The 17200-nt window shown below is 39.6% G+C and overlaps 1 protein-coding gene across 1 annotated transcript; it reads left to right on the top strand.

Moving 5' to 3' along the window:
• Positions 1-10117: 10117 nt before the first annotated feature.
• On the top strand, positions 10118-12467 carry LOC119865817 (UDP-glucuronosyltransferase 1A8-like). Its single transcript, XM_038573030.1, is given in 4 exon segments — positions 10118-10304; positions 10740-10846; positions 10848-11633; positions 12453-12467. Coding segments are annotated over 4 exon segments (1095 nt in total).
• The last annotated feature ends 4733 nt before the right edge of the window (positions 12468-17200 follow it).

Genomic DNA, 17200 nt, shown 5'->3' on the forward strand with positions numbered 1-17200 from the left:
TAAGAATAACCTGGTTTTGGACACACACACACACACACACACACACACACAAAAGGAAAAGAAAAAAAAGATTCCTACTAAACTCCAGATTTGACATTTACATTTCCCACATTTGGAAATTTTTCCTGGTAGAAAGAATTCTTTTTGTGCCAATTCATTGATTCGTGCTGTAGCAAATTATAAAGCTGCTCTGTTTGATACGTATATGTACACAATTGATATAATCGTATATAATTTCTAGGCTGGTTTTGTAGTACTATCCTTTGGAAACTACTGAAAAACACACTAAAACTGAAATTTCACTTTTTAAAATAACTAATGCCATCCTTTGAGGAAAAGGCCCTTAGAAGTTTCGTATGGTAGTTCTCCCATTTTTCTGAAATTATTTTTTCTATATGCATATATCTAATGTATATTCTCTCACATGTTTTATTAAAATAAAATCTAGTAATGGATTGGACTTAATGTTCTTTACCTTGCTTTTTTCATTTACTAATAAATAATGAATATCTTTATAGTCAATCCATAAAAATCTGTGGCCTTTTTTTTTTTTTTCAGATTTTATTTATTTACTTGAGTCAGAGAGAGAGAGAGAGAGAGAGAGAGAGAGAGAGAATAAGTACCAGGAGAGGGCAGCAGAAGGAGAGGGTGAAGCAGGCTCCTTGCTGAGCAGAAAGCCCAATGCAGGGCTACATCCCAGGACCCTGGGATTATGACCTGAGCCCAAGGCATAAAATTAACTGACCCAGAGATCCAGGCCCCCGTCACATTCTTTATAATAGTTGCATAAAATTCTTTACTTGGATGCACCATAGTTCTTTCAACTAAGCCATAGTGATAGATTTTTAAAGCTTTATCCCACTGTGTGCTTTATAAGCAAGACTTCACTAAATCTACTTAAATAATTGCTTTAGATTCTCACATTTCCACATTCTTGCTCTTCTCTCTGTAGGCTGAATGTCCTTGGGAGTAGGGGTTGTTTGGCCAAATGCATGCCCATGTTACCTTTTAAGTTAATTCAACAAGTTGCTTTCAAAAGATCAAACAATCTGGATGTTTCTGATTAGGGTAGGTCTCAGGTATTTTTGTCATATCATTTTTGAAATGATAGTGTAGAAGTGAAGCACAGCCATTAGTGTTTTCTTACACGCAGATGCTCAGGACAGATGATTTAGTTGGCTCAGACACATCGTCCCCTATCTGCAGGCTCAATTCACTTGCCTGAAATAGCATTTGGACCTTCAACTGCTCTGCCCTTCGCTGGCTCCTCCTTCAGCTTTCCCCACACCTGGGACATGTGTGTTTAGCTCTGAGAGGAAGAGCACCAGCTTCTCCTACAGGACACTCACATCATCAAGGTTGGAGGCATTGAGCACAACTGCAGGGGTCTAGTCCCTTCTCATGGGTTTTAGCTCATCCTTGTGGGTCCCAGCTTGTCCTTGCTCTCCCCCACTTCACACCCACCCATGCTTTCTGAAGACACACCTTGCTGTCCTTAAGCTCCAGCATCACACTGTTTCTAGAAATTGTGCAATCAGCTCCCACATAGTGTTGGATCAAATCCCTGTAACACGTCCTTGACTAAGGACACCTGGATGGCTCAGCAGTTGAGTGTCGGCCTTCAGCTCAGGATGTGATTTCGGGGTCCTGGGATTGAGTCCCACAGTGGGCATCCTGCACGGAGCCTGATTCTCCCTCTGCCTCTGTGTGTGTGTGTGTGTGTGTGTGTGTCTCATGAATAAATAAATAAAATCTTAACGAAAAAACCCCCAAATCCTTGAGTACATGAATCTTTGGTGGCCTCATGTCTCTGATTGAACCCTGAATAGTAAATGATGGGCTGTGGGAGCGTGATGCCTCGTACACTTTGTGACCTGAAATACTAAGTAGATGGAAGTATCATTACCACATGGAAAGCCTAGAAGAGAAGGTGAGCTTCTGGAGGGAATTCAAGAGTTGTGTTTCAGATATATGAAATTTTAGAAGCTAGTAAGTTGGGATCCGAATGCCATTAGAATCCATTCTGTACTGTCAGAGTAAATAAATCAGGACCAGGGAGCAGCCGTTGAGTCGTTTTTATAAGAAAGAGCTTCCTCACAGTCTGGGATGTCTACAGATTGAACAGGTTGTCTCCAGGACAGGTTGAAGAGTGGGTGTGTTTGTTCGGTTTGCTCATTCTGACATTCAACCATCACTCCTTTATCTCTTTGAGCTTGTATTTCTATTCCACAATGCCATAGGTTTTTAACCTGCTTTTATGCCTGAATCTTTCATTGATCATCCTGTTGTGTGTGTGTGTATACATACATATGCAAACATTGAAAATATTTCTTCCTGTTCCAGTTTTGGTAGTTTGTGGTTTTCCAGAAATGCGTCCATTTTTTTTCTAGATTGCCTAATTTATTGGCATATAGCTGATCATAATACGTTTTTAAAATTGTATTTCCTTGGTATTGGTTGTGATCTCTCCTTTTTCATTTGTGATTTTATTAATTAGAGTCTTTTCGCTTTTGTTTTTAAGAAGGCTGGCTAATAGTTTATCTATCTTAGTAATTCTTTCAAAGAACCAACTCCTGGTTTTGTTGATCTGTTCTATAGTTCTTCTGGTCTCTATTTCATTGAGTTCTGCTTGAATCTTTATTAACTCTCTTCTTCTGCTTGGTGTAGGTTTTATTTGCTGTTCTTTCTCCAGTTCCTTTAGGTGCAAGGTTAGCTTGTGTATTTGAGTTTTTTCCAATTTTTTGAGGGATGCTTGTATTGCAATGTATTTCCCTCTTAGGACTGCTTTTGCTGTATCCCAAAGATTTTGAATGGTTGTATCTTCATTCTCATTAGTTTCCATGAATCTTTTTAACTCTTCTCTAATTTCCTGGTTGACCTTTTCATCTTTTAGCAGGATGCTCTTTAACCTCCACATGTTTGAGTTTCTTCCAAATTCCTTCTTGTGATTGAGTTCAAGTTTCAAAGCATTGTGGTCTGAAAATATGCAGGGGACAATCCCAATCTTTTGGTATCGGTTGAGACCTGATTTGTGACCCAGTATGTGGTCTATTCTGGAGAAAGTTCCATGTGCACTTGAGAAGAATGTGTATTCAGTTGTGTTTGGATGTAAAGTTCTGTAAATATCTGTGAAATCCATCTGGTCCAGTGTATTATTTAAAGCTCTTGTTTCTTTGGAGATGTTGTGCTTAGAAAATCTGTCATTTGCAGAAAGTGCAGTGCTGAGGTCTCCCAGTGTTAGTGTATTATTATCTAAGTATGTCCGTACTTTGGTTATTAATTGATTGATATACTTGGCAGCTCCCACATTAGGGGCATAAATATTCATGATTGTTAGGTCCTCTTGTTGGATAGATCCTTTAAGTATGATATAGTGTCCCTCTTCATCTCTTACTACAGTCTTTGGGATAAACTTTAATTTATCTGATATGAGGATTGCTACCCCTGCTTTCTTTTGAGGACAATTTGAATGGTAAATGGTTCTTTAACCTTTCATTTTCAGGCTGTAGGTGTCCTTAGATCTAAAATGAGTCTCTTGTAAACAGCAAATAGATGGGTCTTGCTTTTTTATCCAGTCTGAACCCCTGTGTCTTTTGATGGGATCATCAAGCCCATTCACGTTCAGAGTTACTATTGAAAGATATGAATTTAGTGTCATCATAATACCTATTCAGTCTCTGTTTTTGTGGGTTATTTCTTTGGGCTTCCTCTTTCTTTTACAGAGTCCCCTTAATATTTCTTGCAGAGCTGGTTTGGTGGTCACATATTCTTTCAGTTTCTGCCTATCTTGGAAGCTCTTTATCTCTCCTATTCTGAATGAGAGCCTTGCTGGATAGAGTATTCTTGGCTGCATGTTCTTCTCATCTAGGACCCTGAATATATCCTGCCAGCCATTTTTGGCCTGCCAGGTCTCTGTGGAGAGGTCTGCTGTTAATCTAATATTTCTCCCCATGTAAGTTAGGGATTTCTTGTCTCTTGCTGCTTTAAGGATCTTCTCTTTATCTTTGGAATTTGCAAGTTTCACTATTAAATGTCAAGCTGTTGAACGGTTCTTATTGATTTTAGGGGGGGACCTCTCTATCTCCTGGATCTGAATGTCTGCTTCCCTCCCCAAATTAGGGAAGTTCTCAGCTATGATTTGTTCAAATATGCTTTTTGGTCCTCTGTCCCTCTCTGCACCCTCTGGAACCCCAATTAAACAGATTTTTCCTTCTGAAGCTGTCATTTATTTCCCTTAACCTTTCCTCATGGTCTTTTGTTTTTCTCTTTTTTCCTCAGCTTCCTTCCTTGCCATCAACTTGTCTTCTATGTCACTCACTCTTTCTTCTATCTCATTAACCCTCGTCATTAGGACATCCAGTTTGGATTGCATCTCATGTAGTTGATTTTTAATTTTGGCCTGATTAGATCTACATTCCGCACTCATGAAGTCTCTTGAATCCTTTATGCTTTTTTCCAGAGCCACCAGTAGCTTTATAATTGTGCTTTGGAATTGGCTTTCTGACATTGAATTGTAATCCAAAATCTGTAACTCTGTGGCAGAGAGGACTGTTTCTGATTCTTACTTTTGTAGTGAGTTCTTCTTTCTCATCATTTTGCTCAGTGCACAGTGGCTAAAAACAAGTTGTACTGGAAAAAGGAAGAAAAAAAAAGAAAAAAAAAAAAAAGGAGAGGTACCCTTTGGTTCTATATACTGTAATTCCCTCGACTTCCCCTGGAACTTTCCAGTGCTGCTCAGTCAAGAACTTGCTCTTCCCCTGTCCTTCCAGCTGGTCTTCTGGGGGAGGGGCCTGCTGTGCTGAAGCTCAGGTGTGTGCACCTGAGGGAGCTGCCCGGCCCCCTGCCAGGTGCACGGCTTAGTGGGAGCTGTTTACCCCATGAGGCCCCTGTCCCCGGGCAGCCCGCTCTGTCCCAGGCACAGGGTGACACCAGGAGGAACAACACCACTGGAGGCGGCCAGATCTCCAGCCCTGGAGTCAGCTCCTGCAGTGACTCCCACAGTCTCCCAGTCCACAAGGGCCTGGATGCTCCAGGGGGCAGGGGGCGCTGACCTGCACAGCTCGGGGCCATCCGGCAGCAGGAGCATCCTGACTGTCCTGTGCCCTCCCTGCCTCTGCCTGTGCCAAGGGCAGCGCAGGGTCCAGGGCTGTGTCCCCCGGTGCCCTGGGCTCCGGCCGGCTGGCCCCTTCCACAGGGAGCCACCCCCTGAGCTGCTCCCGAGGCTCCACCGGGTGCGCACTCCAGGCCTTTACAGAGCTCTGCCCGCGTGGTGCAGCAATCTAACCAGGGTGCCCCTCCTCTTTAGTGACCCCAGGTACCTGGAGGCCCCAATGCCCCTCCTGCGATTCTGCCCGGGTTCCCTGCTAAGCACCTTTCTGTCGGGGAAGAATCCGGTGCGGATTTTTAAAGTTCCCGCTTCTCCGGGGCAGGGCTCTCCTGCCCTGAGGCTGTCCCTGCCCCTCTTAGCCTGGCTTTTTGGGGAGGCCCTCCCCCACTTGATTCTTTTTTATCCCCCCCCCCACCACCTTCCTACCTTGTTAGAAGCAAAACCTCTTCTCTCTGTAGCGTTCCAGCTATTCTCTCTTTAAATCTCAGGCCGAATTCACAGGTTTTCAGGATGATTTGAAGTTATCTGGGTAAGTTGGTGGGGACAGGTGACATGGGAACCCTACTCTTCTGCCATCTTGCCTCACCCCCCCCCCCGGGGGGGGTTTATCTTCTGATATATCACCCCAGATTCACATCTCCAGCCTCCTATTTTGCAAAAAGTGGTCACTTTTCTATTTGTAGAGTTGCAGCTATTCTTTTCTTAGATCCGTGGTTGAGTTTGTGGGAGTTCAGGATGATTTAGTACTCTCTAGCTGAATTCCTGGGAGCAGATGAAACTAAGGCCTCCTTCTCATCTGTCTTCTTGGACCCTCTCTTGATTGTTTTTTTTATAAATGTGTACTTATTTAATTATTTTAGAGAGAGAAATAGAGAACATTAGCAATCAGGGGGAAGGGGGGGCAGAAGAAGAAAGAGCATCCTGAAGCAGACTCCCCATGATGAGCACAGAGCCTGACTTGGGGCTCCATCCCAGGACACTGAGATCAGGACTTGGGCTGAGATCAAGAGCTGATTGCTTAACCAACTGAGCCACCAGATGCCCTGAAATATGATTGATTATTGAGTATTTATCTTGTATCCTGCAACAATGCTAAACTTATTTGTTCTAGGATATTTTGTAGATTCCCTTGGAATTTCTACAGAGATGATTATGTTGTCTGTGGAGAAGGCAGTTAGAGTTTTCTTTCCAAAGTGGAGGCCTTTTATTTTTCTTGACTGACTGCACTGGTTAGAATCTTCAGAACAATAGTAGAAGTGGTAGGATGGTCATCCTTGACTTGTATGTGATTAGGAGTAAAGCATTCAGTCATTCATCGTTAAGTGCGTTGTTAGTTATGGATTTTTCCACAGATGCTCTTTATTAGGTATAGTACTTTCTCTTCTGATCCTAGTTTTCTGACAATTTTTATCAGGAATGGATGTTAGCTTTTGTCAAATACCTTTTCAATGCCTATGGAAATGATTATAAGCCATATAATCATTTTCATAAGGATGATTTATTTATATGATGAATTACCTTGATTGATTTCTAGTGATAAAAGAACCTTGTGTTTCTGAGATAAGACCCACTACTTTTTGTATATTATTATTATATATCTTTATATACCATATACATGGTATATGTGTGTATATATATATTTTTCTAAACCATATAATCATTTCTATAGGCATGATATATTTATATGGTGAATTGCCTTGACTGATTTTCTATTGATAAAACAACTTTGTATTCCTGGGATAAAATATATTTTATATAAGTTTATATTATTTAATTTGGTTTGCTAAATTTTGTGTCAAATTTTTGATTTATATTTATGAGGAGTACTGGTCTTTACATTTTTCTTTTTTTGATGTCTTTATCTAGTTTTAATATGTGGCAATGCTGGTCTCATAGACAAACTCAGTGGCCTCCTAGAAAGATTAGGAAGTTCTCTTTGCTTCTGTTCTCTAGAATATATTATTTCTCTTTTCAGGATATATTTCTGAATAATAATTTATTTCTTCCTCCAATGTTTGGTACCTTGTATCAATGAAGCCATCTGAGTTTGAAATTCTATTTGTAGGAACGTTTGGATTCAAAGTTAATTCAACTTAAAATATACAAATTATTTTTACTCAGTTTATGTAATATTTCTCCGTTAAACTAATAGTTTGCATCTTTGGGGAATTTGTCCATTTCATCTAACTTGTGGATATACTGACATAAATTTGTTCTTGGTATTCTTTCTTATTATCCTTATAACATCTGTGGAATATGTAGTGATGCCAACTCTCTCATTCCTGATATTGATAATTTTTTCTTCTCTTTTTTTTTTTCTGATCAGTTTGGCTAGAGCTTCATCAGGTTAATTCATCTTCTCAAAGAACCAGCTTTTGGGTTCATTGATTTTCTGCTATTTTATATCTTATTGATATCTATTCTGAAGTAAGCCATCCAGAAAGATTGATCATGTGCCTTCATTTTTGTTTTTTGACATTCATCTGAAAGTCCATCAGATGAAACTAAGGCCTCCTTCTCATCTGTCTTCTTGGATCCTCTCTTGATTGTTTTTTATAAATGTGTACTTATTTAATTATTTTAGAGAGAAAAATAGAGAACATTAGCAATCAGGGGGAAGGGGGGCAGAAGAAGAAAGAGCATCCTGAAGCAGACTCCCCATGATGAGCACAGTGCCTGACTTGGGGCTCCATCCCAGGATACTGAGATCAGGACTTGGGCTGAGATAAGAGCTGATTGCTTAACCAACTGAGCCACCAGATGCCCTGAAATATGATTGATTATTGAGTATTTATCTTGTATCCTGCAACAATGCTAAACTAACTTATTTGTTCTAGGATATTTTGTAGATTACATTGGAATTTCTGCAGAGATGATCATGTTATCTGTGAGTAGCGCAGTTAGAGTTTTCTTTCCAAAGTGGAGGCCTTTTATTTTTCTTGACTGACTGCACTGGTTAGAATCTCCAGAACAAAAAAAAAGAAAAAAAAAAAAAAAAAAAAAAAAAGAATCTCCAGAACAATAGGAAGAGAAGTGGTAGGATGGTCATCCTTGACTTGTATGTGATTAGGAATAAAGCATTCAGTCATTCATCATTAAGTATGTTGTTAGTTATGGGTTTTTCACAGATGCTCTTTATTAGGTTTACTCCTTTCTCTTCCTATCCTAGAATTGTGAAAATTTTGATCAGGAATGGATGTTGGATTTTGTCAGATACCTTTTCAGTGCCTATGGAAATGATTATAAGCCACATAATCATTTTCATAGGAATGATTTATTTATAAGGTTAATTACCTTGATTGATTTTCTAAAGATAAAACAGTCTTGTATTCCTGGAATAAGACCCACCACCTTTTGTATATTATTATTATATATATTTTATATACCATATATATATGGTATATATATATGCAAATATATAATTTTTTCTAAACCATATAATCATTTCTATAGGCATGATTTATTTCTATGGTGAATTGCCTTGATTGATTTTCTTTTTTTTAGATTTTATTTATTCATGAGACACACACACACACACACACACACACACACACACACAGAAGCAGAGACACAGGCAGAGGGAGAAGCAGGCTCCATGCAGGGATCCCGATGTAGGACTCGATCCCAGGTCTCCAAGATCATGCCCTGCCCAAAGGCAGGCGCTAAACTGCTGAGCCACCCAGGGATTCCCCACCTTGATTGATTTTCTAATGATAAAACAGCCTTGTATTCCTGGGGTATAAAATATATTTTATATACCTTTGTCATTTTAAATTTAGTTTGCTAAATCTGGTGTTGAATTTTTGCATTATATTTATGAGGTGTATTGGTCTTTGCATTTTTCTTTTCTTTTTTTTTTTTTTTTTTTTAATGTCTTTATCTAGTTTTGGTATGTGGCAATGCTGTTCTCATAGACAAACTCTGTGGCCTCATAGAAAGGTTAGGAAGTTCTCTTTGGTATTGTTCTCTAGAATATATAATTTCCTGTTTTCAGGGTATATTCTGAATAATAATTTATTTATTTCTTCCTCCAATGTTTGGTAGCTTGTATCAAGGAAGCCATCTAGCTTGAAATTCTATTTGTAGGAACTTTGAATTCAAACTTAATTCAACTTATTTTTACTTAATTTATGTAATATTTCTCTGTTAAACTACAATAGTTTGCATCCTTGAGGAATTTATCCATTTCATCTAATTTGTAGATATACTGACATAAATTTGTTCTTGGTATTCTTTCTTATTATCCTTCTAACATCGGTGGAATCTGGAGTGATGCCACCTCTCTCATTCCTGATGTTGGTAATTTTTTCTTCTCTCTTTTTTTCTGATCAGTTTGGCTAGAGCTTCATCAGGTTAATTCATCTTCTCAAAGAACCAGCTTTTGGGTTCATTGATTTTCTGCTATTTTATATCTTATTGATATCTATTCTGAAGTAAGCCATCCAGAAAGATTGATCATGTGCCTTCATTTTTGTTTCTTAGACATTCATCTGAAAGTCCATCAGTCCCTGATATAAATGGTGACTAAGCAAATATTATTATTTGTCTAGTATTAGTTTGGGCAACTCAGAACAAGCCATGTTGGCCCCTAACAAAGATTATGCCCCCAGGTTGGCTTTAGAATCCCTCAGTAAATGTTTCTCAGGGTCTTATCTGACATACACCACTTAAGCCACCCATAATTGCACTCACACAGTGCAATCCAGTCCAGTGGAACAAAAAGTCCTTGAGTGCTTTCCATGTGTGAGGCATAGCATGGGTCCTGTAGAAGGAAAGTGCAAATATGAAGAAGATATACCCTCTGGCGTCAACAAGTGCTCAGTAGAGTTTGGGAGACAGATACAAAGATTCCTGCAGGTGGGTAGCAGGCCAAATTAGGTCAGCCTTCAGCAGAGAGGTCTAGACAGAGGAATGCAGAAGCCCAGAGGAAAGAGAGAGGATGCCTAGCAGAGTGCTTCTGGCAAGCTTCAGGCAAGTGACCACCCACTGCATGTGATGTGTGTAGGGAAAATGACTGAATATAGAGGACAGTCCTATTCCATCTATCAATCCCTAGAATGGTCCATGGAGGCAGGATTTGGCACTCTTAACCTTTTTGTAGCCCACAAAGGGTTTGGAAGTGGAAAAACCGGTGGCAATGCCAGGCTTTTTAGAGGCTCATGTGAATACAGTTCCATTGTCCATGAGGACGCTAGTGGTAAGTGACTTCATGTCCTCCTTGGAAACTGGGATGCCAATCTCTTTCTGGGCAAAATTGTCTTATGTAACCTGAGGATAACCCAAGCTTTCCTTGGAAAAAATTGGAAAAAATCACTTTAATTGATATTTACTTTCCTTTTTATCACTCTGAGTCCTCAACACGTTGTCTAATAATTCTGTTTCCAGAAGAGCATTGACATGCCATACAATGCATGATCTTTGTCCAAGGCAAAGATCAAATGGTACTGCTGTCTGGAAAATTTAGAAGCATGTTTGTCAGCAAATGCTACCCATTCATTATCGTTCTTAGGAGGGCATCACTGGCAATGAGTGTAGTTTTTTTTTTTTCTGAATGTGTAAATACACGCCCTCTGCTGGGGCGGGCTTTGTGCCTGTACTTCTTCCACAGACTGACTCTATTACACCAGCTCAGAACCCAAGCAGCTGGATTGCCCCGGGCTGCAGTTTTCCAATGGCTGCCACAATTTTGACCGGCTTTCCTCTGTTGTGTGTGTGTCTCCTGCTGACATCTGGCTTTGCTGAGGCAGGCAAGCTGCTGGTAGTACCCATGGATGGGAGCCACTGGTTTACCATGCGTTTGGTTGTGGAGCAACTCATCCAAAGAGGGCATGAGTTGGTTTTAATCATACCAGAGGTGAGTTGGCAACTGGGAAAATCCTCCAATTTTACGGTGAAGACTTATTCCACTGCTTACAATCTGGAGGAGTTGAATCAGATGTTCAAGACTTTCTCTGACTCTCACTGGAATATTCGGCAACAAAGTTTACTTACTATGTTCTTCGATTCATCCAGTGACATTTTTGAACACCTTTTTTTACATTGTAAGAATTTGTTTAGGGACACAACATTAATAGAATACATAAAGGAGAGTTCTTTTGATGCAGTGTTTCTCGATCCTTTTGATATGTGTGGCTTAATTGTAGCCAAGTATTTTTCACTTCCATCTGTGGTCTTCACCAGGGGATTATTTTGCCATTTTCTTGAAGAAAGCACACAGTGCCCCAGTCCTCCTTCTTATGTTCCTAGAATTTTTTTAGGGTTTCCAGATGCCATGAGTTTCAGAGAGAGAGTGTGGAATCACATCTCCCACTTAGAGGAACATTTATTTTGCCACTATTTTTTTAAAACTCCTTTAGAAGTTGCATCTGAGATTCTCCAAACAGCTGTCACGCCTTATGATCTCTATAGCCATACGTCAATTTGGTTGTTAAGAGCTGACTTTGTTTTTGACTATCCCAAACCTGTGATGCCCAACATGGTCTTCATTGGAGGCATCAACTGCCAGGAGGGAAAGCCATTGCCAAAGGTAAGTTACCTCCTCTTTTGTGTAGTAAGAATAATCTGGCTTTGGACATTAAAAAAAAGATTCCTTATTGAACTGTCATTTCTCATTTACAATCATCACATCTGGAAATCTTTTTCTAATTAAATGAATTATATTTTGCCAATTCATTGCATCATGCGTCAAAATCTTATAAAGCTGTGCTCTTATATGCATATGTATATAATGGTATAACTTAATTACATAATTTCCAGCCTACGTTTTGTAGTACTATCCTTGGGAAACTACCAAAGAACACAGTAGGAAATGAAATTTCCCTCTTTGTTAATCTAATGCCATCCTTTATAGGAAAATGCCCTTAGAAGTTTAGTATGGTACTTGTCCCATTTTTCTGAAATTATTTTATATATATGCATATATCTAATGTAAATTCTCACGTCTGTTTTATTAAAATAAAATCTAATAACGATTGGACCGTTGTTTTTTACCTTAGTTTTACACTTACTAATAAATTATGAGCATCTTTATCGTCAATCCATAGAAATCTGTTGCATTTCTTTTTTTTAAGATGTTATTTATTTATTTATTCATTTGGGAGAGAGAGAGAGAGTGTGCAAGCACAAGCAGGGAGACAGCAGAGGGAGAGTGAGAAGCAGACTCTTCACTCAGCAGGGAGCTCAATGCAGGGCTAGATCCCAGGATGCACCACAATTCACTCAACTAAGCCATGCTGACATTGCAGCTTTTCCCCACTGTGTCCTTTATGAGCAAGACTGTAGTAAACATTCCTAAATAATTTGTTTGCATTCTCACATTTCCTCATTCTTGTTCTTCTCTCTGTAGGCTGAATGTCCTTAGGAGTAAGGGTTGCTGGGCCAAATGGTACACGCATATTACCTTTTAATTAATTTGATAAATTGCTTTCAAAACATTGAACAATCTGATACTTTGGTCAACAATAAATGAGAGCTCTAGTTTTTCCATACCCTCTCCAGCTTCAGATGTTGTCAGATTTTTAAAATTCTTTTAGCAAAAAGAAATTCTATATAGCCGCTTCAATTTTCAAAGATTGTCCACTTAATTTCATCTTATGGGAATTATGTATTCACATCCTTTAATCGTTTTTCTAGGGCCATTTGTCTTTTTTACGGCTAATGATTTTAAGTCTTTTGAGTAGAAGGACTATTATTATTACACTTTTTATGAAGTGTAAATATTTTTTCATTGGCTCTTCTTCATCTTTTGTCATATATGGTTTTCATTTTTGGTTAGTCAAACTTGTTAACGTTTTTCCTGGTGGTTTCTGGGTTTCAACTTGTCTGGATCTTTCCAAGCCAGAAATATACAAATATCTTTCCATACTATTTCTTAGTATTTTTAATTCCTCCATTGTTAAGAGTTATACTTTTTACGGTGAAGAATTTACATGGTATAATGATCTAACTTTGTTACTTTTCTAAATGGTTAGTCATTGACCCAATATCATGTAATAAAAATATCCATTCTTTATGTGTGTAATTGAAATGCATCTTTATTGTATTTTAAATTTCCATATGTTTGCACGTACTTTGAACTCTCAGTTTTGTTCCATCAATTTATTTATTTACTCATGTGCCAGTATCATATTTTGATTGTAGTAGCGTTAGTGCAAGTTTTAATATGTAGTAAGGTAAGCGTCATACTCACTATTTTTCTAATTTTTCTTGGTGACTTTTGTAATTTACCCTCCTTCACAAAATTGAAAAATGTTTTGTCTATTTCCAAAAGTAAAAATAAAATATTAGGGTTCTGTTTATATGACGTAAAATACTTTTATTAATTTGAGTCAGATTGGCATTCTTTTTTGCTTTGAAGTTTTCCCATTAGGGTATAATATTTCTCTTTATTTATTCAGATCTTGCTTATGTCCTTTGATAAAAGTTAGCATTTTACTTCATATATCTTTCACTTTTTTAATTGAAATTTTTTCCTGGGCATGTCATTACTTTTGAAATGTTGTGAACAGGGCATTTTTCATTGGTATTTTGAACTGATTATTAGTAATTAATGTATAGCTTTGGTTTTTTGCACATTTATCTTTTATCTAGCCACATTCCTAATTTCTGTCCTTAGTTCCAAGATTGTTATGTACACAATATCATCTGCCAGTAGTAATTCCTCCCCATATTCATGCCTCTTATTTTGTGTTATTGGAGCATGTACCTCTTAAACATTGCTGAACAATTAGTTCAGAACAATTTTTCAATAGTTCCTGAATAATGTTAAATAGTTGGTCCAGGCAGTTTGATTGGGGTTCAGTCATTGGGATTGATAAGCTCTTGAAAAGTTGAAGAGTAAGATTCCCAGGGAATGCATTGCATCCAATTCCAAATTAAGAACCTGGTGTCATGTTTCAGTTAATTACTTTATTGGGATGTATTATACATTTTATCTACTGATCAGGCATCTTAAGGCTAATTACGTTTTGTAAAGTCTTATCTTCTCATACACTGGGAGCCTGATTTTCCTCTTTGAACTAAGGAGTGGCTGGGAATGGATCATGCCCTCAGTGAGTCTGTGTTGTGGACATGTTGCTTATATAACTCAGACTACCCAGAGCTCGAACCACTTCTGGCTGGGATAGCATTTTGTAACGGGGGTCTGTTCACCATGTCTGGACTATTGCAGGCACCAAGGTCTTCACATAGCTGAGAAAATTGTGCTCAGATTATGTACACACACCCATGTATGAAACCTAAGAAGATAATGATGGGTTTATTTAGCATAACTGCAAGCAAATGAGAACCAAGGCATCTGTTGGCCTGTAGGATGTACAGGCTTATACAATGCATGCCATTAGGTATCGGGATTTTGGGGAGGGGTATGAGAATAATTAAGCACTCCCATCATCCTTACATTAAAAGTGAATATAAGTGTTGTAAGAGGGAACATGTTAGTTTGTTTGTGTAAATTAACGATGCTGCACCAGAGATTGGCAAAGTTTTTTTTTTTTTTTTTAAAGGGCAAGAGGGCAAATATTTTAGCTTTTGCAGGGTCACATACAATCTCTGTCTTGTAACTTTTTTGTTCATTGCTTTGTTTGTTTATAGTTCTTAAAAATTGTAAGCTCCATTCTTAGCTCATGAGCCATACAAAAATAGGTTGTTCAGATTTTTCCATCCCTTTGGAGATGGAGTACAAGTTCTCTGGGTTCCCCTAGGGGAAGGTCAGTAATAAGATGATTGAGGAAGAAGAGGGATCTAGTAAGAAAAGGTAAGTTTTAGAAATATGGTAATACACTACTCACCCTAAAAAAAGCCATTGCATCACCAGGTCATGAGAAGTTTTAATAAATGAGTGCTACTGGTACAAGACAGAGTTACTTAAAAGAGTAATACATTTGAATTTAAAACATTCGAGAGGTAACCAAAGTCCTGATTCACAATGGGCCCGTGGTTTGTGGTGCATTTAATTTTATGAAAAGTACTGTGATTGGACACAAAGGTCTTGTTTTCTGTTTCTGTATTTGGAATTCCAACGTCATCATCCATCCATCTTCACATCAATAACAAGAGCATTGGATGCAGGAAGGGCTACTTTTGTAATGCTCCTGACCCCCAGGCACCCCTATTTTAGGATTTGCACATGTCCCTGAACCCTTGTGGCTGATGGGGTCTCAGTCTTGGGCCATCTGAATCCCATTCTCCTGGCTTTTCCCTGGGCAGAGGCATAGAACTTGTCCCTCACTTCCAAAGGGATGGGACATTTCCTGGGTCACATCCCTGGGCTTGCTCTCCCCTGCACATCCCTGCAGGGCTTCCACTAGTGCTTTGCAAAGACAGACAACAAAAGGTTTTTCTTTCTTCCTGAAGACACTTCTTTCCATAGACTTTGTTGGGAAGCTATCAGGCATGTTACTAAGAGATGTTGCAGTGTGATGATCCTACACTGACATTTTCCTTTCCCGACAGACTTGCATTGAGGATACAATGGAACTAGGTCTGTGCTACAGCTGGGAGGGCCAGAGGAGCTCTGGTCCAGGGCACAGAGTCGGGAAGTGGAAGTGCCCATACAGTGCATGGATGTGCACAGAAAGGGGAACATGGAACCCCATGGCCAGGGAAATCTGGGAGGGCTCCAGAGATGAGATGATTCAGAGCTGGGACGGGAAGCCTATCTGGAAAGTGGAAGGAGTGTCTGACCTTACAGATAGGCCTGCCTTACCCTTTTATGGTCTCTTGGACATAGGCCAATGTCCCCTTGAACACTCAGTCTCAGCCCAGCCTGGCCTCTCTTCAAGCTAGATCAGAACTGGGGCACACAGTAGCCTTGGAGAGGTGGGAAGAAGTAAGAGCTAACCTTTCTTTAGAGTGGCCGTCAGGTACCTGGGCCTGGAAACAGAGGGAGTCTGAGCACAGCCCAGGGGTGTCAGTGATGTCCTGAGTTGAGCTCATATTAACTTGGAATTGCTGCTGGTACACCCAGGCTGGTAGAAGCCAGGTAAAGGCTGCTCAGAGGCACCTGTTTGTGGCTGTTGTATGGTAATGGGGCCGCAGGCAGCTCTAAATCCTGCTGCCAGGCTCCTGAGGCAGTTGTTAGTAAGCCAGCTGGCAGAGCAGCGCTGCCCTCATCCTGTCTGGCATCATTTGCCTATCTGTCTTCTCTGCTGGAAGAGCTCTCCTGGAGGCCAGGGTTGAGCCTCCATCTTTTTGTTTTTTCCTTAATCTGTTTCCTTTTTAAAGAAGGTTTAGATTCACAGCAAAGTTGAGTGGAAGAGGCAAACACATACCATATATCCTGGATCCTTATTGGTCCGTAGAGTCTAGTCCTGTGTTCTCGCTCCAGCACATTCTCAGCAGATGGTTGGTATATAAGTGACTTGTCAGCCACCAATGGGAAAGTGAAATCATGTTCTTTGTGAAATCTGGGTAATTAGACCTGTCAACTAATTAGCATGGTTTTCTGCTCTTGGAAGAACAGGCTATGGTTCTCTTGATGGCAAGGAGATCAAGTTGCATAATTCTGAGGCTGAGCCTTCCAGGTTTGCTCTGTGTTAGCAGAAGTGCCTGGTACCACCCGGTTACCACCTACCCTCTACCCAGGTGATATGTAGTAAAAAATCAGTGATAGCTACAATTGGGTGGTGCATGTACTATTCCAAGCACAGATTATTTCTAATTAAGAATTAATTCATAACTGTGTGGAGGTTCCTCAAACAGTTAAAAATATACCTGCCCTACGACCCAGCAATTGCACTGTTGGGGATTTACCCCAAAGATACAAATGCAATGAAACGCCGGGACACCTGCACCCCGATGTTTCTAGCAGCAATGGCCACGATAGCCAAACTGTGGAAGGAGCCTCGGTGTCCAACGAAAGATGAATGGATAAAGAAGATGTGGTCTATGTATACAATGGAATATTCCTCAGCCATTAGAAATGACAAATACCCACCATTTGCTTCAATGTGGATGGAACTGGAGGGTATTATGCTGAGTGAAGTAAGTCAGTCGGTGAAGGACAAACATTATATGTTCTCATTCATTTGGGGAATATAAATAATAGTGAAAGGGAATATAAGGGAAGGGAGAAGAAATGTGTGGGAAATATCA

This window comes from Canis lupus, chromosome 25 (genome assembly GCF_011100685.1).
Source record: "Canis lupus familiaris isolate Mischka breed German Shepherd chromosome 25, alternate assembly UU_Cfam_GSD_1.0, whole genome shotgun sequence".
NCBI classification, from domain to species: Eukaryota; Metazoa; Chordata; class Mammalia; order Carnivora; family Canidae; genus Canis; species Canis lupus.